The 22694-nt window shown below is 37.2% G+C and overlaps 1 protein-coding gene across 2 annotated transcripts in view; it reads right to left on the bottom strand.

Moving 5' to 3' along the window:
• Positions 1-367: 367 nt before the first annotated feature.
• The window catches only part of Nrx-1 (Neurexin 1), a 45153-nt gene continuing 22826 nt past the window's right edge, over positions 368-22694 (bottom strand). For both annotated transcript variants that reach the window (XM_088035636.1, XM_088035646.1), the window contains 11 exons: positions 13307-13456; positions 13090-13250; positions 13011-13037; positions 9102-9260; positions 8893-9045; positions 8604-8711; positions 4529-4721; positions 2881-4476; positions 2647-2825; positions 2050-2457; positions 368-1974 (listed from right to left, as the gene is read on the bottom strand). In XM_088035636.1, the coding sequence (XP_087891762.1) occupies positions 1087-1974; positions 2050-2457; positions 2647-2825; positions 2881-4476; positions 4529-4721; positions 8604-8711; positions 8893-9045; positions 9102-9260; positions 13011-13037; positions 13090-13250; positions 13307-13456 (4022 nt within the window). In that variant the 3' untranslated portion in view covers positions 368-1086. The remainder of the gene's footprint in view (positions 1975-2049; positions 2458-2646; positions 2826-2880; positions 4477-4528; positions 4722-8603; positions 8712-8892; positions 9046-9101; positions 9261-13010; positions 13038-13089; positions 13251-13306; positions 13457-22694) is intronic.

Here is a 22694-nt window from a genome sequence, read left to right as displayed (position 1 = left end):
TGTTTATTCGGTAGGCTTACAATCACACAATAAAAAAACAAATGATCAAATTGACAGTGCTTTCTTCTGGAAGTTTAAATTACATGACTTTGGAGTCTCAATGTTGCGTTTCCTTAATGATTTCCCATCTTTAATTAATCGTCTGCTTAGAATCCGTAGTTCCGATGACGTTAAAGTCGGTTTAGGTGCAAGTTACAGTTATTTCGTTTTTGAAAGTTGGCATCATTGTTCCTCCAGAATTTGACATAACTGTTCATCAATTTTGCGTAACTATTCAGTGCCAGTGGAGTGAAATGTTTGTACCCCAATTTGAGGTCGTTCTGAAACTAAATTATGTAAAATGAGGTAAAATGAAAAACGAATGAGGCCCTGTTAACATCCAAATATACGCCATTTTATTGTAGCTCTAACAAAATCAAAAGTATAATACAAAATGCTATAGTACCTACTTACATTTTTTATACACAACAAATTTCAACTAATCTTACAATCAAATTTTAACCGCATAATCTATTTCTGTATTGCTATGTAATTACAAGTGTCACTGTAAAGGATGTATAGGCATGTTTGTAGATAGTGTAAATTTATGTCTAATCCGTTTCTTGAATCATGGAGAATATAATTTTAGTCTTCCTTCTGCCCAACGTCTTAGCGTGTCAACCGGTCTAGAATTGTAACAGCACTTTGGGTGACAATCTAAGTGAAATCTAATCCCCTCTTAAAAGTATAATTAGCTAGTTTCATCAGTTGATATGATATGATATTGTTAGTTTCCGTTGCAGTCTTATATCGCCCCCTTCCGGTTATGATATAACACGCCATCACATCGCCGCTTTGACATTGCGCAGAAGAAGTCGCAGTGGATAAAGAATGAGACGAGGAGAACTTGTTATTTGAGCATAACTAAGCCTTCCTGATTACATTGATGGAAAGATTCAACACTTGAAAGTAGGGAACTGAAGACAATATGAAGATATCACTTTCTTATTAGTTAGTAGTTTCAGTCATACGTTCATACACTCCTTCAGTCACTAGTAATATTATTTTCACGAAATGGCTCGGAGTCACAATCGAAATCAAACCACCTTACACGTACCACTCTTTGATGTCTTTACTGTCGCGCTTCTTCGACTTGTCCTGGCGCTTGTCGCCGTTCCGCAGGGCGCCGTTGAGTTGGTACTGCGTCTGGGCGTTGGTACTGCTCGCGTTGCCCAACAGCGCCGCGTTGGGGCCCTGCTGGTAGCTCTTCCCGTCGTCGACCTTGAACGCGCCGTCGTTGCGCGGCTTGAACTTCAAGATGACGAGGATTATGAGAATGACGGCGATTAGCGCGCCGGCGATGATGCCGATTATCAGCGCGACGGTGTCCGACGTCTCCGTGTTAATCCGCTCTTTGCCTTTGCTGTTGGTTTTGCCGTGGTATTTTGTCTTCACCTCCGGAATGATGTTGAGTTTCTCGTCCGGAAGAGACGGGTAGATGTGCGAGGGCATGCGGTCGGTGGAGGTCTTGACGAGGTCTTCGGTGGTCACCACTAGCGTGGTTTCCGCGACGGTGGTGTGCTGGGAGGTGGTGGAGGAGTACTCTTTCTCGGTGGAGGAGGCGCCGGGGGTGGAGCCCGACACGGTGGAGGTGGAGCCGGTGTCGGAGGTCCTCGCGCTCGTGTTATCCGCTGTGGTACTAACGTCTGTAGCATGCGAGGTGACTGTGGGCTCTTCGGTGACTTCTCCAGAGCCGGACCCGGTGAAGCAGTCCTCGTCGTCGCACGGCTTCCCGCCTTCCTGCGACTTGTGCGGCTTCTTCGTCGTCGGAGTGGGCTTAGTGGGCGGAATGTACACCGGAGTGATCAAGTCGTCGTCTCCGGAGCCGGTTTCCGGGAGCGGCGGGCACTCGTCCTCGTCGTCGCCGTTGCACCCAGACCCCGCGCCGCTGAAAACTAAGTCATCCTCCACGCCCGGGAACCCGGAGGCTGGAGTCTGCAAAAAAAACTCCTCATTAATGCGTCTAATAATGATTCTTTTTCTATTAGTTTAAGGTTGATGTTCCCTTACCTGTTGCATCTTCTGGAGGTGGTCGTGCCGCTCCAGGATCCCGGAGATGAGCTGCACGTCCCCCCGAATCGACGTGTGCAAGTCCTTTTCCGCCGCCAAGTCCAACACCCGCAGCCCGTTGACCACCACCCCCGACATCGTCCCGAAGAAGGGGCGCTCGATCCGCGACTTCCCTTTACTCCATTTCCCCCCGATTTGAATCTGGGACTGACTATTGAACACCTGGAGTTGGTGCCCGGAAGGATGACTCGTCTGCACGTTGTAATCGTCGATCTGCAGCGAGGAGTTGTACCCGATTCGATGGAACCGCACCACGTGGTAGTTATTGTCGTTGACTTTCAGCGAAATCTCCCCCAGGGGGTGGTCGTTCGTCCCCAGGTTATACACGACGAAGATGTTGCCTTCGACCTGCAAGTAAAACGGTGAGTGGGGACCGGGAGACGACTAGTTCGTCCCCGACAAGTCGTCCCTCGGTCAATTCGTCTCCCGGTCAATTCATCGGGAACGAAAAGATTTGGGGACTAATTGCCGGGGGCAAACTGTCGGGCACGAATTATCCCCAAATCGTTGGGACCTGGGGGACCGATCAGAGCTTACAATCTCCATTTCAATGTAGTCGTTGGAGGTGCCGCTGATGATGCGCAGCAACACCGCGTCCGCTTTCGTTGTGATGAACCCGAAGGCGATGATGTCCTCCTGCATCTCCGGGCGGTTGTCTTCGGGGAAGGTGTAGGTGATTATCCCCCGATTCGGGCCGAATTCATACGACACCGACTCTGGAAACGAAGAAATGACGTAATTTACCCATTTAACACCTCCAGGAGTGCTTACCGTCGGAGCAGGTGGGGCCGGTGAACGACGTCATGTCGCAATCGCAGGTGTAGGAGTGCCACTGCTGCACGCAGACGCCCCCATTGGCGCAGACGTTCTGACTGCACTTGGCCGATTGGCCTTCGCAGCCGGCGGTCACCAGCGAGCTGTGGACCACCGCGTCTTCCATGATGTTCGGGGATTCGCCGTTTAAGTCCAGCCCTGCGATGCAGCCTTCGTAGCCGTGCCGCGACTTGATGTCCTCCTGGGGGAGTTGCGCGTACAAATCCTTGTGGACGCCCCCCAGGTACAGAATTCCATCGAGTTCCAAGTTTCCGGTGCCGTGGTTCGTGGCGATGACGATGTCGTCGTCGACCATTAGAGTGTGTTGGCGGACGGAGGGTCTTCGGATCCCCACAGTGTGCCAGCGGTTGTCGTTCAGATGGGATCTAACAGTGTCGCGAAGAGTGACGGTGCCGTCCCCCACGTTCACCACGTAGTTGATGTGGCCGTCGACGAGCTCCACGGCGACAAAGTCCTCCTTTCTTCCTCCGTTGAACATGATGAGGCCGTTGGCTTCGCGCGTTTTAAACATAAAGTCGATGTGGATGCTCGAGTACGCTCTTAGCATTGGTAGTCCGATGAAGGTGTGCTTGGAGCGGAAGGTGACAGGTCTGTGGAGGTTATCAGTGGCGTACTTCACGAATTTCGCGGCGATTTTGATGGAGGGAAACCCGGAGATCGACTGCTCGGTGCTCAGCGCGCGCGCCAATTCAATATAAGGGATGTTGTTGAAGTAGAACTGCTGGATCTCGCCGATGAAGTTGGGCACCGTCGTCGTCATGCTGATCTCCTCCTCCAGGTGGTACAAGCCTCCGAGGTGAATCGCGCGCCACTGGAGCGTGTTGTACTTCCCTTGCGTCTCCGCGCGGATCGGCGAGTGGCCATCCAGCTGCAGCTTCAGGTTGGCGCCTCTTCGGGAGAAGCGCACCGTGTGCCATTCGTTGTCGTTCACGTTCTGCCCTGCGAGCAAAATCTTGTCCTTTTCGCGGTCCTCCTGCTTCTTCTCTTTGACTCCTAGGCGCAGCGCCATGCGGATGCGGCCGGCGGCGACCGCTAATTCAATCCGGTCGCCGGTTTCAACAGTGCTGCTGATCAGAAGAAGCCCCAGAGGTTTACTGGTGCGGAACCTCAAGACGATGTCTTCGGTTTGGGTGACCATCTCCGCGTCCATCGTCACTTCCATGTGCTGCGTCCCGTTGAAACTGAGCGTGGCGGCTTCTTTCCCGCACGTGGGGCCGGTGAACATGGTGTTGGTGCAGTCGCAGACGAAGCGGTTCCAGCCCTCGGTGCACACGCCCCCGTTGAGGCACGGCTGCGAGGGGCATTGCTGCGGCTGGGTGTGGCAGAGGGTGCGGATCGAGCCGGAGTCTTGGTCTCTGGCGTAGCTCGCCACGTCGACGGCTTCGTTGTTCATCACGAGGTCCTTGAAGCAGCCGACGAAGCCTTGTTGGAGCACCGCCGTCCACAACCCCACGGGGATGGGGATTTCGGAAAATGGGGGGCCCAGACCGCCCACGTACATGTTGCCGTCCAGCTCCAAGCTGGTGGAGCCCTCTGAAGAAGGCGTCGGTTAATAAACAAGATTTCATTAGTTTAGTGTTTGTACCGGTTGTTTTGAAGTCGGTGTGGAAGCCGTCGACGGTGATGCGGGCGTCTCTGCCGGTGCGGCGGAACACCACGTCGTGCCAGGTGCCGTCGTCGATGCGCTTCCTGGAGCCGCGCTGCTTGGAGTGACCGGAGCCCAGGTCCAAGTGCACGTAGATGTGGCCGTTGTAGATCTCTATGGCGAAGAGGTCCACCTAGAATAACGATTTTTTACATGTTGGTAGTACTGCGACTGTGAACTACTCTTTGAACATCACTTTTCGACATTTGACAATTTGGGTGTAGTCTACCCATTACTGTCAATTTGACATGCGAAACTCCAACAATTCTGTCAAAAGTGACAGTAAAAACGAAATAAATAAAGGGTGCTTTACAATTTTTAGACAAGGTCTTTCCATTACGTTAAGCAAACGTAATGTGAACTGTACTTTAACGTCATTATGAGTGATATTTCTAAACTTCAAAGTCGACTTTCTGTGGATAATCTATTTTGACATTTGACAGTTTGAGTATAGTCTGGGCATTACTGTCAATTTGACATGCGAAATTCTAACAATTCTGTCAAAAGTGACAGTAAAAACGAAATAAATAAAGAGTGCTTTACACTTTTTAGACAAGGTCAACTTTCTGTGGGGAATTTTTTTTGACATTTGACAGTTTGAGTGTAGTATGTGCATTACTGTCAATTTGACATGCGAAATTCCAACAATTCTGTCAAAAGTGACTGTAAAAACGAAATAAATTAAGGATGCTTTACATTTTTTAGACAGAATTTTTTCGTAACGTTAAGAAAACCTAATGTGAACGCCACTTTAACGTCATTATTAAGTATTAAGTGATATTTCTAAACTTCAAAGTCGACTTTCTCTGGATAATCTATTTTGACATTTGACAGTTTGAATGTAGTCTGTGCATTACTGTCAATTTGACATGTCCAACTCTAACAATTCTGTCAAAACTGACATTAAAAACGAAATAAATAAAAGGTGCTTTACACGATTTAGACAAGGTCTTTCCGTTACGTTAAGCAAACGTAATGTGAACTATACTTTAACGTCATTATGAGTGATATTTCTAAACTTCAAAGTCAACTTTCTGTGGGGAATCTATTTTAACATTTGACAGTTAGTGTAGTCTGTGCATTACTGTCAATTTCACATGTGCAACTCCAACAATTCTGTCAAAAGTGACAGTAAAAACGAAATAAATTAAGGGCGTTTTACACTTTTGTAGACAAGTTCTTTACGTTATGTTAAGAAAACGTAATGTAAACCATACTTAACGTCATTATGAGTGATACTTTTAAACTTCAAAGTCAACTTTCTGTAGAGAATTTATTTTGACATTTGACAGTTTGAGTGCAGTCTGTGAATTATTGTCAATTTGACATGTGCAACTCCAACAATTCTGTCAAAAGTGACAGTAAAAACGAAATAAATAAAAGGTGCTTTACACGATTTAGACAAGGTCTCTTCGTTACGTTAAGCAAACGTAATGTGAACTATACTTTAACGTCATTATGAGTGATATTTCTAAACTTCAAAGTCAACTTTCTGTGGGGAATCTATTTTAACATTTGACAGTTAGTGTAGTCTGTGCATTACTGTCAATTTCACATGTGCAACTCCAACAATTCTGTCAAAAGTGACAGTAAAAACGAAATAAATTAAGGGCGTTTTACACTTTTGTAGACAAGTTCTTTACGTTATGTTAAGAAAACGTAATGTAAACCATACTTAACGTCATTATGAGTGATACTTTTAAACTTCAAAGTCAACTTTCTGTAGAGAATTTATTTTGACATTTGACAGTTTGAGTGCAGTCTGTGAATTATTGTCAATTTGACATGTGCAACTCCAACAATTCTGTCAAAAGTGACAGTAAAAACGAAATAAATAAAAGGTGCTTTACACGATTTAGACAAGGTCTCTTCGTTACGTTAAGCAAACGTAATGTGAACTATACTTTAACGTCATTATGAGTGATATTTCTATACTTCAAAGTCAACTTTCTGTGGGGAATCTATTTTAACATTTGACAGTTAGTGTTGTCTGTGCATTACTGCCAATTTCACATGTGCAACTCCAACAATTCTGTCAAAAGTGACAGTAAAACGAAATAAATTAAGGGCGTTTTACACTTTTGTAGACAAGTTCTTTACGTTATGTTAAGAAAACGTAATGTAAACCATACTTAACGTCATTATGAGTGATACTTTTAAACTTCAAAGTCAACTTTCTGTAGAGAATTTATTTTGACATTTGACAGTTTGAGTGCAGTCTGTGAATTATTGTCAATTTGACATGTGCAACTCCAACAATTCTGTCAAAAGTGACAGTAAAAACGAAATAAATAAAAGGTGCTTTACACGATTTAGACAAGGTCTCTTCGTTACGTTAAGCAAACGTAATGTGAACTATACTTTAACGTCATTATGAGTGATATTTCTAAACTTCAAAGTCAACTTTCTGTGGGGAATCTATTTTAACATTTGACAGTTAGTGTAGTCTGTGCATTACTGTCAATTTCACATGTGCAACTCCAACAATTCTGTCAAAAGTGACAGTAAAAACGAAATAAATTAAGGGCGTTTTACACTTTTGTAGACAAGTTCTTTACGTTATGTTAAGAAAACGTAATGTAAACCATACTTAACGTCATTATGAGTGATACTTTTAAACTTCAAAGTCAACTTTCTGTAGAGAATTTATTTTGACATTTGACAGTTTGAGTGCAGTCTGTGAATTATTGTCAATTTGACATGTGCAACTCCAACAATTCTGTCAAAAGTGACAGTAAAAACGAAATAAATAAAAGGTGCTTTACACGATTTAGACAAGGTCTCTTCGTTACGTTAAGCAAACGTAATGTGAACTATACTTTAACGTCATTATGAGTGATATTTCTATACTTCAAAGTCAACTTTCTGTGGGGAATCTATTTTAACATTTGACAGTTAGTGTAGTCTGTGCATTACTGTCAATTTCACATGTGCAACTCCAACAATTCTGTCAAAAGTGACAGTAAAAACGAAATAAATTAAGGGCGTTTTACACTTTTGTAGACAAGTTCTTTACGTTATGTTAAGAAAACGTAATGTAAACCATACTTAACGTCATTATGAGTGATACTTTTAAACTTCAAAGTCAACTTTCTGTAGAGAATTTATTTTGACATTTGACAGTTTGAGTGCAGTCTGTGAATTATTGTCAATTTGACATGTGCAACTCCAACAATTCTGTCAAAAGTGACAGTAAAAACGAAATAAATAAAAGGTGCTTTACACGATTTAGACAAGGTCTCTTCGTTACGTTAAGCAAACGTAATGTGAACTATACTTTAACGTCATTATGAGTGATATTTCTATACTTCAAAGTCAACTTTCTGTGGGGAATCTATTTTAACATTTGACAGTTAGTGTTGTCTGTGCATTACTGCCAATTTCACATGTGCAACTCCAACAATTCTGTCAAAAGTGACAGTAAAACGAAATAAATTAAGGGCGTTTTACACTTTTGTAGACAAGTTCTTTACGTTATGTTAAGAAAACGTAATGTAAACCATACTTAACGTCATTATGAGTGATACTTTTAAACTTCAAAGAAGTCAACTTTCTGTGGAGAATTTATTTTGACATTTGACAGTTTGAGTGTAGTCTGTGAATTATTGTCAATTTGACATGTGCAACTCCCAACAATTCTGTCAAAAGTGACAGTAAAAACGAAATAAATAAAGGGTGCCTCACACTTTTGTAGACAAGGTCTTTCCATTACGATAAGCAAACGTAATGTGAACTATACTTTAACGTCATTATGAGTGATATTTCTAAACTTCAAAGTTGACTTTCAGTGGATAATCTATTTTGACATTTGACAGTTTGAATGTAGTCTGTGTATTACTGTCAATTTGATAAATAAAGAGTGCTTTACATTTTTTAGTCAGAATTTTTACGTAACGTTAAGAAAACCTAATGTGAACGCCACTTTAACGACCTTATGAGTGATGTTTCTAAACGTCTAAACGATTCTATGGGGAATCTAAAGGTCGTTTAACATTTGACAATTGACATTACTTACCCTTGGCGGTCTAATGCCCCCATTGAACACAATCAGTCCATTGGCCTCGTTCGTCCGGAACTTGAAAGAGATGTTCCCCGACTTCTTCGCATTCCACGGCGGTAAAATCTAGAAAAAACCCCAACTGTATTTTCATCCAAAGTTGGCACACCTGCCTGAAACCGCCCCGCGCCAGTGCTACCACCTGCTCCCCCAATAAATCTCCATAATCACGGCAAGCTATGATGCGGTTTTGAGGAAGCGCCCATTTGCATACGAGTGACAAATGACAGGTCGGTCGGACGCTCACCAAGTGTGAATCCCTTGTGGTAAAAGTGATGGGATCGTGGGATTCCCCCGCCGGACATTTGTAATCTAGTTGGCCTGCCACGGAGATGAGATGACTGCCGGATCTTCCCAATTCGAGAAGGTTCAAACGCAGCGTGTCGGCGACGAATTCCACCTGAAATTTATGGAGGAAATTGGTGATTGGGGGCGGTTGGGGGGTGGAGGTGTTACTTTTCGCATGCAGCCGACGAAGTTGTTGTGGACGCGGGCGCCGGGGAGGGCGCGAGTGTTGACGCTGCCGCCGACGTAGACGCGGCTGGAGGAGAGCATGGTGAACTTGCCGGCGATGTGGGAGTGGTCGGCGTAGACGCCGTCCACCACTGCGGAGAGCTGGGGGACAAGAAAAAGGGGAGATTAGCTTTTGGAACGGACCTTTATTAGGATTTTTAATAGTATATTAAAGAACGTGTTTTATAATGGCCAATTATAATGCGTTATAAAACAAGTCCTTTATACTATTTTTTCGAATTTGCACCCTTTTTTTAATAAAAAAATTGAATTTTCCAATTCATAGAGTTTTCGTGTTACACGATTGGTAATGGTTTTGGAACTACGACTTGCCACTTGATTTTCAAATTTAATTAAAAATTTGACATTTATTGAGTTTCACTGTCACTGAATTTTAACCTAATTTCACATCTATTATATTTAGGTACATAAAGTTCGTTTTTTTATTAAAAATCCACCAACACCGCACTCTCCCAGCACTTTACAACCGGCAACATCGTCGATGGTGACTTTTTGGTGATAAAATCAAATAGGTTAGCTTCCTAATTGACAATTTGAATTCACAAAACGGCCTTTCAGGCTGTGCCGAGTCTTTTCACTATTAAATCCTTTGATTTGCAATCCAACAGGCTGCAAATAAAACGTTTTTAACAGAAATACTGCCCAATTATCAGAAATGTCAAAAATTTGACAACTGTTTTCTCACCAAAAATCTCCCTAGGCAACGTTGCCGGTTGTGATTCAGGGGGAGATTGCGGTGTTGGTGTTTTTTTTTTTTTTAAAAGGACGAATCGTAAAATTCGTAATGGTGAAATTGACCAAGAACTTGACAGGAAACAGGTGACAGCCAGACTAATTAGTTCTGCCAACTCTTGAAAAACAAAATTTCCTACTTTGAGTTCTCTTATAGATACCTATAAACGACTCCAAATTGAGTACTCTAATGGACCTATTAAAGCGGCAAATTCGAAAAAGTTTTTTAGGAAAATTCCCGAGGAATCCCCTAAAAATGTCTAAAGAGTCTTTTGGGAATTTGTAAGAAAAGCCTGTCAAATCGCTAATAAATCCTTGGCAAATCCTAGAGGAATTCATGCAACCGCCAAAGAAAATAGCTAAAGAATTCTTCAAGAATTCAATTCTTAAGGAATCTAAATTCTTGATTTATCTTTTAAGTAGAATTTTTTTAATTTTCTAACAAATTTCTAAAAAAATTTAAACAATTAAAGAAGTTTTCAATTCAAAAAAATTTAAAGAATTTCAAAGGAATGTCTGATAAATTTTTAATAAATCATAGAGCCATTTTCAAAACCTTTAAAGATTCCTAAAGAATTTTTAAATATCCGACGAGTCTAAGGAATTGTTGAGAAATCTTTAATAAATTCCGAACAATTTTAATAAATTCAATTTAATTAATTAATTAATTAATTAATCCATGAGGAATTTTTAAAGATTGCTTAGAAATCGTTAAAAAATTTCTTTGAAAATTTTTAAAAATTCCTAGCAAATCTCTAAATAAAACTTTAAAAATCTTTTTTTTATCTAGATTTTTTAATTTACTTTACTTCCATCCACCAAAAATCGGCTCGATACTTCTTTCCCTTCAAGAAAATAATCCGATTTTGCCGTCAAAACAGTAATTTTTTGGCACGATCTAGTAAAGAGACCTTTGAAAAACAAACGAGCGCGTTAATTTTGTGCACCCCTGCTGACCTTGTTTTTTGACGGGTTTGAATTTCCACACATTTTGACGTTTCTGCCTCAACGCATTGCTTAATTCCCAAAAGATCGAAATAACGGACGATAAGAGAGCCGAAATGAGCTTCTGCAGGCTGAAATTGATCGTAATCCGACCATAACCTCAAACGAGAAGTGTCAAAAACGACAGATTGAAACAAATGTCAGGGGTGTCCAAAATTGACGTTGATTTCACAGCCGGAGATGATTTTGTTGCCTTTGAAATGGAGGGTTCGTTTTTGGTGTTTTTCTTGGAAACTGAAGCTGCTAGACGGTTGATTTTCAGCGAGCGCCTGTCATTACTGTCACTTTATCAGTGAGGCTAATTTTAAATGATTTCAAGTTAATATAAGGCGAATAAATTGACTTTTTTAAGAAAAGAGTGTCGTTTGTAATGTCAAACTAATTTTCATCTGTTCCGTTATCTTTGTTTAAAATTTTGTTGAAATCCGTTCGGTAATAACAAAGATATAGATGGGCCACTCTGTATATGGGGTATTTCATACCATTTTTGGCCCCAACCCTTTTCGATTTGGCTGAAAGTTTTTCATTTTTTTCTATCCTATAAAAAACAGTTTTCAAAATTTTTTTAAATTTTTGTTCTCAACCCAAAAAAGTTATAAATTTTTCCAAAAAATGGCATTTATATTTTCAAATTGCTATAACTTTTTCAAAAATTAACTTATTGAGACGTTTTTTTTTCAAAATTTTTGTTTTGAACTGTACTTTTCAGAAAGAAATTAAAAAAAAAATTTAAGATGATAAATTCAATGATGTTGGTTTCTCGAACTTAGCCATTATTTTTTATTTTATTTTATCAAAAAAAACTTCAATTAATTCTGCGGTTATTTCTGAGAGTGGGCTGATTTTTTTTCAATTTTTTTAATTGATAAAAAAAAATTAATTTAAAAAATTGTTATTTTTGTTTTTTTTCTAAAAGCTGTGTATACAATATAATAAATGCAATTAAAATATAGAATGAAACTGAAAATTACATATACAATCCTGTAAAATCGTGTAATTGCAATGATTTTATTGTATAATTTAAAAAAAAATTAATAAGAATTTTCAAAATATTTTTTTTAAGCGACTTAAGCTGAAAATGAAATTTTTAGGCCTTAAAAGCGGCCTAAAATAAGTATTTTTTGTCAGCAAACATTTTTGGCCGATCTATGGTGGCGCCATCTATCCATAACTTTGCATATTACATCAAGATACCGACATTACCCCCAATTTTATAATTATTTGGGTAAAATCAAATCGACAAACTGTGCAACTGTGTTGAATTATTGAAAATAAACAATTATTCAGTTGTTATAAATGATTAGATCAATAAATCATAAATAAACATTAATGCACTTGTAAATTTAATGATGTCGTCTTAAAAATCTTGTGTGTACCACGGCCAAAAAGTGCCATTTTGCCTTTGTCTTCTTTCTAGCCTCGGCTATCGCCTCGGCCGTTAAAAAAAACTCGGCCAAAAAAGAAACACTTTTTGGCCTTGGTACACAAATAACTAATTTTTCAATTAAATAAAGAAAAAATAGAAAAAAAATCAACCCACTCTGGGATATGCGGGAATGATCGCAGAATTAGTTTTTTTTGAGAAAATAAAATGAAAAATAAAAAATGGCGAACTTCGAGAAAATAACGTTTTTTTCTAAAAAGGCAAAAATTTTATTAAATTTATCTTCTTAATTTTTTTTGTATTTTTTTCTGAAAAGTACATTTCAAAACAAGAACTTTGAAAAAAAAACGCCCAAAAAGTTAATTTTTGAAAAAGATATAGCAATTTGAAAATATAAAAGCCATTTTTTGGAAAAATTCATTACTTTTTTGGGTTAAAAACAATAAATTATTAAGAATCCTGGAAAAGGATTTTCTGAATATCCCCAACTCCGCAGCCTAATTATAAAAGAATTTAGAAAATTCTGTCTGATTGCATCGCGAATCGTCTCTCCGCTTTTAAAAACAGAGCACTAAGCTCATTACTGCCATTATGATTCAGCTCCGAAAACACTGCACATAATCGGATTCCGAACTTTGCTAAAAGATTTTTAAACAAAATCTCTCTTTTTTAAATACAGTAATTAACTGAAACTACACAACTCCACTCACCCGACAAAAGCTCGTAATTGCAGAAATCTGTAAAAAAAACGTGATTAGAATCGGCCCCAGCCCCACCAAACGTACTCACTTCTTGTATCCTGCGATGCACGCTCACTTTGTGCCACTGATTGTCGTCGAATCGCACCTTATTCGGTTTGATCTGCATTTCCTGTTTCCCGTTCGCCAGGCCCATGGTCAAGCTGAGACATCCGTCCTTGATCGCGACGTTGAGATAGTCCGTTCCGTCACCTGTAATCACAGACATGCGTGAGGTTCCGCGGCTTACTCGAGCGCTGCTTTTTTACCGGTGTAGAAGAGGAGTCCGCTGGGCTGGCGCGTTTTGAAGTAGAAAGTGACCGAGTCTTGGGCGCTGACGATGGGCTCGCCGCCTGTTTGGCTGAGGTCGTACGAGAGGAACTCCACGCCGCGGAAGACGGCCTCCGATGGCGCTTTGTCTGGAAAAAAGCGCGGCGCAATTAAGCGAGTCTAGACAAACGTTTCGTTTTTATTCAAAGTTTTCCATGCAATTTTCATAAGGAAATGCGATTATTGCGCGCTTAGGGAAATAGTTTTATGTCGCTAACTCGATTCTCCGAGGTGTGGTGTAACAGGAAATTATATTTATAAATCAACTCGCGCATTTTCGTGCAGCTTTGTGCATCATTGGGGCGGTTTAATAATGGGAAATGTGCTCATCGCGGTGCATCCGCCATTTTGAATGTGACAGATTGTCAAATTACGGCATAACTGTCAAACTTGCGATAGAGATAAGTTAGATATCTGTAATGGATGGATACGGATTTTAATCCATAGATGGCGCCACCGGCAAATGACGAGTTTTTAGATGGAAGTTATGTTAGAGGGTTGTGACAGCATCTGTCATATTACGTCATAACTGTCAAACTTGCGATAGAGATAAGTTAGAATTGTGTCAAATTACGTCATAACTGTCATACTTGCGACAGTGATTAGTTAGACTTCTGTGAAATTACGTTATAAGTGTCAATCTTGCGATAGAGATAAGTTACACTTCTGTCAAACTAAGTCTTAACTGTCAAATTTGCGACAGTGATTAGTTAGACTTCTGTGAAATTACGTTATAAGTGTCAAACTTGCGATAGAGATAAGTTAGAATTCTGTCAAATTACGTCATAACTGTCATACTTGCAACAGAGATAAGTTAGACTTCTGTCAAATTAAGTCTTTTCTGTCAAATTTGCGACAGAGATTAGTTAGACTTCTGTGAAATTACGTTATAAGTGTCAAACTTGCGATAAAGATAAGTTAGACTTCTGTCAATTTACGTCATAACTGTCAAACTTGCGACAAAGATAAGTTAAACTTCTATCAAATTACGTCAAAACTGTCAAACTAGCGGCAAAGATAAGTTAGAATTTTGTCAAATTACGTGATAACTGTCAAACTTGCAACAAAGAAAAGTTAGACTTCTGCCAAATTAAGTCTTAACTGTCATATTTGCGACAGAGATTAGTTAGACTTCTGTGAAATTACGTTATAAGTGTCAAACTTGCGGCAAAGATAAGTTAAACTTCTGTCAAATTACGTCAAAACTGTCAAACTAGCGACAAAGATAAATTAGAATTTTGTCAAATTACGTGATAACTGTCAAACTTGCAACAAAGAAAAGTTAGACTTTTGTCAAATTACGTCGCAACTGTCAAACTTTAGACAGAGATAAGTTACTAGCGATAGAGATAAGTTAAACTTCTGTCAAATTACGTGATAACTGTCAAACTTGCGACAGAAATAAGTTAGAATTCTGTCAAATTACGTCATAACTGTCAAATTTGCGACAGAGATTAGTTAGACTTCTGTGAAATTATGTTATAAGTGTCGAACTTGCGATAGAGATAAGTTAGACTCTTCTGTCAAACTACGTAATAACTGTCAAACTTGCGACAAAGATAAGTTAGAATTCTGTCAAATTACGTGAAAACTGTCAAACTTGCGACAGAGATAAGTTAGACTTTTGTCAAATTACGTCGCAACTGTCAAACTTTAGACAGAGATAAGTTACTAGCGATAGAGATAAGTTGAACTTCTGTCAAATTACGTGATAACTGTCAAACTTGCGACAGAAATAAGTTAGAATTCTGTCAAATTAAGTCTTAACTGTCAAATTTGCGACAGAGATTAGTTAGACTTCTGTCAAATTAAGTCTTTTCTGTCAAATTTGCGGCAGAGATTAGTTAGACTTCTGTGAAATTACGTTATAAGTGTCAAACTTGCGGCAAAGATAAGTTAAACTTCTGTCAAATTACGTCAAAACTGTCAAACTAGCGACAAAGATAAATTAGAATTTTGTGAAATTACGTGATAACTGTCAAACTTGCAACAAAGAAAAGTTAGACTTTTGTCAAATTACGTCGCAACTGTCAAACTTTAGACAGAGATAAGTTACTAGCGATAGAGATAAGTTAAACTTCTGTCAAATTACGTGATAACTGTCAAACTTGCGACAGAAATAAGTTAGAATTCTGTCAAATTAAGTCTTAACTGTCAAATTTGCGACAGAGATTAGTTAGACTTCTGTGAAATTATGTTATGTTATAAGTGTCGAACTTGCGATAGAGATAAGTTAGAGTCTTCTGTCAAACTACGTAATAACTGTCAAACTTGCGACAAAGATAAGTTAGAATTCTGTCAAATTACGTGAAAACTGTCAAACTTGCCACAGAGATAAGTTAGAATTCCGTCAAATTACGTGATAAGTGTCAAACTTGCGATAGAGATAAGTTAGACTTCTGTCAAACTACGTAATAACTGTCAAACTTGCGACAAAGATAAGTTGGAATTTTGTTAAATTACGTCATAACTGTCAAACTTGCGATAGAGATAAGTTAGAATTCTGTCAAATTACGTCATAACTGTCAAATTTGCGATAGAAATAAGTTGGAATTCTGTCAAATTACGTCATAACTGTCATACTTGCGACAGAGATAAGTTAGACTTCTGTCAAATTAAGTCTTTTCTGTCAAATTTGCGACAGAGATTAGTTAGACTTTTGTGAAATTACGTTATAAGTGTCAAACTTGCGATAGAGATAAGTTAGACTTCTGTCAATTTACGTCATAACTGTCAAACTTGCGACAAAGATAAGTTAAACTTCTATCAAATTACGTCAAAACTGTCAAACTAGCGACAAAGATAAGTTAGAAAGTTTTGTCAAATTACGTGATAACTGTCAAACTTGCAACAAAGAAAAGTTAGATTTTTGTCAAATTACGTCGCAACTGTCAAACTTTAGACAGAGATAAGTTACTAGCGATAGAGATAAGTTAAACTTCTGTCAAATTACGTGATAACTGTCAAATTTGCGACAGAAATAAGTTAGAATTCTGTCAAATTACGTCATAACTGTCATACTTGCGATAGAGATAAGTTAAACTTCTGTCAAATTAAGTCTTAACTGTCAAATTTGCGACAGAGATTAGTTAGACTTCTCTGAAATTACGTTATAAGTGTCAAATTTGCGATAGAGATAAGTTAGACTTCTGTCAAACTACCTAATAACTGTCAAACTTGCGACAAAGATAAGCTAGAACTCTGTCAAATTACGTGAAAACGGTCAAACTTGCGACAGAGATAAGTTAAACTTTTGTCAAATTACGTCATAACTGTCAAACTTGCGACAGAGATGAGTTAGATATCTATAGTGGATAGATGCCGATTTTGATTCATAGATGGCAGCTTCTGTCAAATTACGTCATAATTGTCAAACTTGCCACATAGATCAGAGTTAAACTTCTGTCAAATGACGTTAGAACTGTCAAATTTGCGACAGAGATAAGTTAGACTTCTGCTAAATTCCGTCATAACTGTCAAACTTGCGATAGAGATAAGTTAGATATCTGTAATAGATGGATGCCGATTTTGATTCAAAGATGGCGCCACCGGCAATTGACAAATTTTTGTCAAGTGTAAGTTTAGGTGGAATAAATTAAAATATAACTCTAAAAATGTGTTTATGGCTCGCCACTAAAAAAGGTTATGACGCATTTGGAAAAGTTTTTAAAAGCATAATTTAATAACATCGTAAATTCGGAGAGTTTTTAATTAAAACAAAAATTGTGGAGTTAATTAAGTGGAATAATAAAAAATTAAACGTTCAATTGGCTCTCATTTTTAATATTTATAATAATAATGTCGATTCGGAAAGTGCTGACGTCACGGTTGATTTTTCCGATGAATAATAAATTTATTTGAATTTTCCAGTCTCGAAAGTTTTTTAATTAGCTGTTTAGAACTGTATATAGGGTGGTCCACTTAAGAACTTCCAGAAATTCCTTCTTCGAGGATTTCCAACGAATGGTTCGCTGGATATTTGTTAGAAATCCCCCGAAGATTCCTCAAGGATTAATTTTTCATAAATGTGCCTGGATTCCCTTAGGGATTCTTGAAGGATTCTTTAAAGATTATCAAAAAATGTATTTAGATTTTTCAAAGGCTTTGATTTATCCTTTAAGGGTTTTTTGACATATTTTTATTTAGGGTAGGCTTTGACAAAATTTACGTAAGTCGAGACAAAATTTGACAGTAGTTTGACATTTGACATTTGATTTAATTTCAATTAGTTTTCAATACATTATTGATTCTGTAGAGACAAACCATACATTTGAATTTTTAGGATTCTTAAAAAATGCGAGAAAAATGATTCTTAGAATTGCCTCGATATTTTGAATCTTAGAATTTGATCACATTTTAATTTGGATCTTCACTCTTTAGAGATTTTTCTGGGATTCTTTAGTTTTTGTAAATCTCTCAGATATTTTTCAAGCACGGAACCATAAAAAATTCCCGGAAATTCAGCGCTGATTCCTCCGGGATTCTTAAATTTCTTGGAAACTCTCCAGAGAGTGAGTTTCAAATTCCCACCAAACTTCCAGGTTCCCAATTTCTCCAGTTTAATCAATTTTTAGATTAGATTTCTTGAATTTGATTGCTGTTATTTACGTGTTATTCCATTCACAATTTAATTATAAATTTACCGAATTATTTCGAAATTCTTTGAATTCGTCGGATTGTATTAGGTATTTGCGTCATCGATAATTTTTTCCAATTAATTCGCTTTCAGTAAAAAACCCGAAATTAAATTTCGGCGCGCTGTTTTCACCCAATTATAATTTTTTGTTGTAATTTTTCGTAACACAGCCAGAAATATCGTCTGGTTTTTATAAATTTTTGCCCCGGCGCCTCCACCATTTCTCAAAAGTTCAATATTTTCCATTTTCTCATATAAATTTCAGCTCTAATGCGCTTTTAATAACGAATGAGGTAAGTCAAAATTTCGCATGAGCGCCTTAAAATGGAAACCATGGTAGTTGCTGGTGCTGATGGATTTATCAGTAGATAATTATTGGGAATAATGGGGAATACTCTGAACATTCCCCCAGGATTAGGAGTTTATCAAAGTTTCTTCAGAACGAATTAAAGATACCTCAGCAATTCCTCAAGGAATCATTGCGGATTACTTAGAGATTTGTCGAGGATTGCTTTAGGACTCTTTAAAGATTATCTAGAAATTTATTGCAGGGAATAAATTTAGAAAATGGCTCCACAATTTATCAGAAAATTAATTGAAATTGCTCAGAAATTTTTTAAAAAAATTCTAAAATTTGTAATTTTTGTTCAAAATTTCTACAACTAGGCCCACTAAATTAACGTTTTTAGAGGAATAAGTACACCAAATTTTACTGCTATAGAAGCACTATTGTCAAAGTGGCGGAATTTAAAAAGAAAACCGAAATTTTGAGATGACTAGAAAAACAAAAAATTCTAAAATTTGTAATTCTTGTTGTAAAATTCCACAAGTTGGCACACTTAAATAACGTCTTTAAGAAAATAGGTGCACCAAATTTCGTTGTTTTAGTGGCAAAATTGTCAAAGTTATGAAATTTCAAAAAAAAAACTGAAATTTCGAGATGACGAAAAAACGAAAAATTCTAAAATCTGTAATTTTTGTTCTAAAATTCTACAACTAGGCCCACTTAATTAACACTTTCAAAGCAATAGGTGAACCAAATTTCAATGCTTTGAAGGCACTATTGTCAAAGTGGCGGAATTTAAAAGGAAAACCGAAATTTTGAGATGACTAGAAAAACAAAAAATTCTAAAATTTGTAATTCTTGTTCTAAAATTCCACAAGTTGGCACACTTAAATAACGTCTTTAAGAAAATAGGTGCACCAAATTTCGTTGTTTTAGTGGCAAAATTGTCAAAGTTATGAAATTTCAAAAAAAAAACTGAAATTTCGAGATGACGAAAAAACGAAAAATTCTAAAATCTGTAATTTTTGTTCTAAAATTCTACAACTAGGCCCACTTAATTAACACTTTCAAAGCAATAGGTGAACCAAATTTCAATGCTTTGAAGGCACTATTGTCAAAGTGGCGGAATTTAAAAGGAAAACCGAAATTTTGAGATGACTAGAAAAACAAAAAATTCTAAAATTTGTAATTCTCGTTCTAAAATTCTATAATTTAGCACACTTAATGAACGGCTTGAAGGCAATAAGTGGACGAAATTTCACTGTTTTAGTGGTACAATTGTCAAAGTTGTGAAATTAAAAAGAAAAACAGAAATTTTGAGATTACTAAAGAAACGAAAAATTCTAAAACTTGTTATTCCAAAATCAGTGGTAAAAAAACAATTCCTCCTACTTATTTGCGGTTTAATAAAGAGCCCCTTTATCTTCAGGATAAATAAAATTTCACGTTTTCCCAGGAAAATCGCGGTAATTCCGTACGATAAACATGGAAATCCTGCAAAAAAAAAAACGAATTTCCTAAAAAAATTAAAAATCTAGATAAAGAAAAATCAAGAATTTCTTTGATATTTGTCTACGAATTCGTTGAGAATTAATTCTTTTAGGATTTTCCTGGATTTGTTAAACTCCAAAGATTCGTCGGAGATTCTGGATAAATTCTTCCTAGTTTTTGGAGAGAATAGAAATTCCTTGGTAATTTTTAAAGATTAGGTTCTGGTAGAATTGTTTGATGATTTCGTACGAATTTTTATAAATTTTTCACTGGTTGTCGAGAGGCTCTTTAAAGATTTTGAGTGTTTTATTTAAAGATTTGCTTTTGAGAATTTTTTATGAAATTTTCTAAAGATTTCTAAGTAATCAGTAGGGAATACTTTTGGCGCGCTGTTTTTACCCAATTATAATTTTTTGTTGTAATTTTTCGTAACACAGCCAGATTTATCGTCTGGTTTTTATAAATTTTTGCCCCGGCGCCTCCACCATTTTTCGAAAGATCAATATTTTCCATTTTCCCATATAAATTTCAGCTCTAATGCGCTTTTAATATAGAATGAGGTGAGTCAAAAACAACAAGAAGATGAAACTCCGTTTTGTAGTCGAAATGTTGCGTGGGCGCCTCAAAATGTCAGAGGTCCGATGAGGCGTGGGAACCGTTCATACCTACGCGAATGCATTTTTCTCGAGACCTCTGACGTCTGATTCAACATCCCACAATTGCTGATTTAACCGGCTAATCGATAGTTATTCGTGCAGAGATTAAAACAACACGACATTTCCATAACATATTTTTCTTGTAAAGTTGAATTTTAATTGTACGAGTTGAGGTAACAATGTTAGTTCCACCAAAAAGCATTGACCTATAAATTCAACAAAACCGATTTGACCTATGAAAAGTTCATTGATGTAGCTTTAGTTCAATATTGATTCCTCACACTACTCTTCAATTTAGATTAGCTCGAGCGTATTGTAAGGTTATAATGAATACTTTTTTAATAAAACGCGCATAGTTGGATATTTGTATCAGCCGGAAGTGTAACTGAATTGTGGCGGCGATCGATTTGGGTTACGGGAGCTCCAAATGCATTCGAGAAACTATGGAAACTCATTTCAATGACAATGAAATTGTGGGTTTTGCGTTTAGGCTGGAATTTTTAAAGGGAATCGATCGCGGAAAACACGTGGGTGATTTGGGCGATCGACTTTTCATTTTCTTCAATTTTAATGTAGTCTACTGGCCGAGGAAATTTCTTCGTGTTCTGCTGCTTCAAAGAGGGGAAAATGTGCAAAACTACATTATGCAACAGAGGGGAGTTTAACTTAAATCTCTTTTTTGTTGGATTTTTTAAACATTTTAGTGTCGGAATATTTAAAGATTACCAAACGTAGAAAAAGCAAAGAAGCAAAAAAGATAAGTGGGTCGAAATCTAATTTCATTCTTTTTTACTGCAAGCAAATTAATTATAAAAAATATCGATGACGCAAATCATACAATCCGGCGAATTTTAAACTCTGACATTCAAAGAATTTTGAAATAATTTGGTGAATTTGTAATTAAATTGTGAATGGAAAAACACGTAAATAAAAGCACAGAATGCATCACATCAAATTTACAGAATCTAATCTAAAAATTGATTAAACTGGAGAAATTTAGACCTGGAAATTCGGAGGGAATTTGAAACTGACTCTCTGGAGAGTCTTCGAGAAATTTAGGAATCCTAGAGGAATCAGCGTCTTAAGTCCAAATTAAAATGTGATCAAATTTTAAGATTCAAATTATCGAGGTAATTCATCATTTTTGGAGCATTTTTAAAGAATCCTGAAAAATCTTTGGGACGTTAATTAAGTGGGCCAATCTGTAGAATTTTATAATAAGAATTACGAATTTTACAATTTTTAGTTTGTCTAATCATTTGAAAATTTTTGTTTTTCTGATAAATTTCACAACTTTGACAATAGTGCCGCAAAAGCAGTGAAATTTGGTGTACTTATTGCCTCAAAAGCGATAATTAAGTGTGCCAAATTATTTAATTTTAGAACTAATTCTTGTTGTTGCGAATTATAGAATTTTTCGATTTTCTAGTTACCTCAAAATTTCAGTTTTTATTTTAAATTCCACAACTTTGACAATTTTACCGCTAAAGCAACGAAAATTTGTGCATTTATTTCCTTAAAAGCGCTTATTATGGGTGCCAAATTGTAGAATTTTCGAACAAAAATAACAAATTTTAGAATGTTTCGATTTTCTAGTCGTCTTAAAATTTCAGTTTTTTTTTTAAATTTCACAACTTTGACAACTGGACCGTTAAAGCAATGAACTTATTGCCTTTAAGCCGTTCATTAAGTGTGCCAAATTATAGAATTTTAGAACAAGAATTACAAATTTTAGAATTTTTTTATTTTGTAATCATCTCAAAATTTTTTATTTTTTTTTTGAAATTCCACAACTTTAACAATTTTACTGCTAAAGCAATGCCATTTGGTGTACTTATTGGTTTAAAGGCACTTATTAAGTGTGCTAATTTGTAGAATTTTAAAACATAAATTGCAAATTTCAGAATTTTTCAATTTTTTAGTCATCTCAAAATTTCAGTTTTTTTTTAAACTCCACAACATTGACAATGTTGCTCTTAAAGCAATGAAATTTTTTGCACTTATTACCTAAAAGGCGCTAACTAAGTGTGCCAAATTGTAAAATTTTAGAACAAGAATTACGAATTTTAGAATTTTTCGATTTTCGGGTAATCTCAAAATTTCAGTTTTTCTTTTAAATTCTACAATTTTGACAATAGTGCCGCTAAAGCATCGAAATTTAGTGCACTCATTGCTTCAAAAGCGTTAATTAACTGGGCCTAGTTATACAATTTTAGAACAAAAATAACAAACTTTAGAATTTTTCGTTTTTCTAGTCA

The sequence above is a fragment of the Gnatocerus cornutus genome, chromosome 1 (assembly GCF_029298725.1).
Source record: "Gnatocerus cornutus isolate USDA-ARS CGAHR chromosome 1, icGnaCorn1.1, whole genome shotgun sequence".
In the NCBI taxonomy this organism is placed as follows: Eukaryota; Metazoa; Arthropoda; class Insecta; order Coleoptera; family Tenebrionidae; genus Gnatocerus; species Gnatocerus cornutus.
This window is presented reverse-complemented; position numbering and strand designations above follow the sequence as displayed.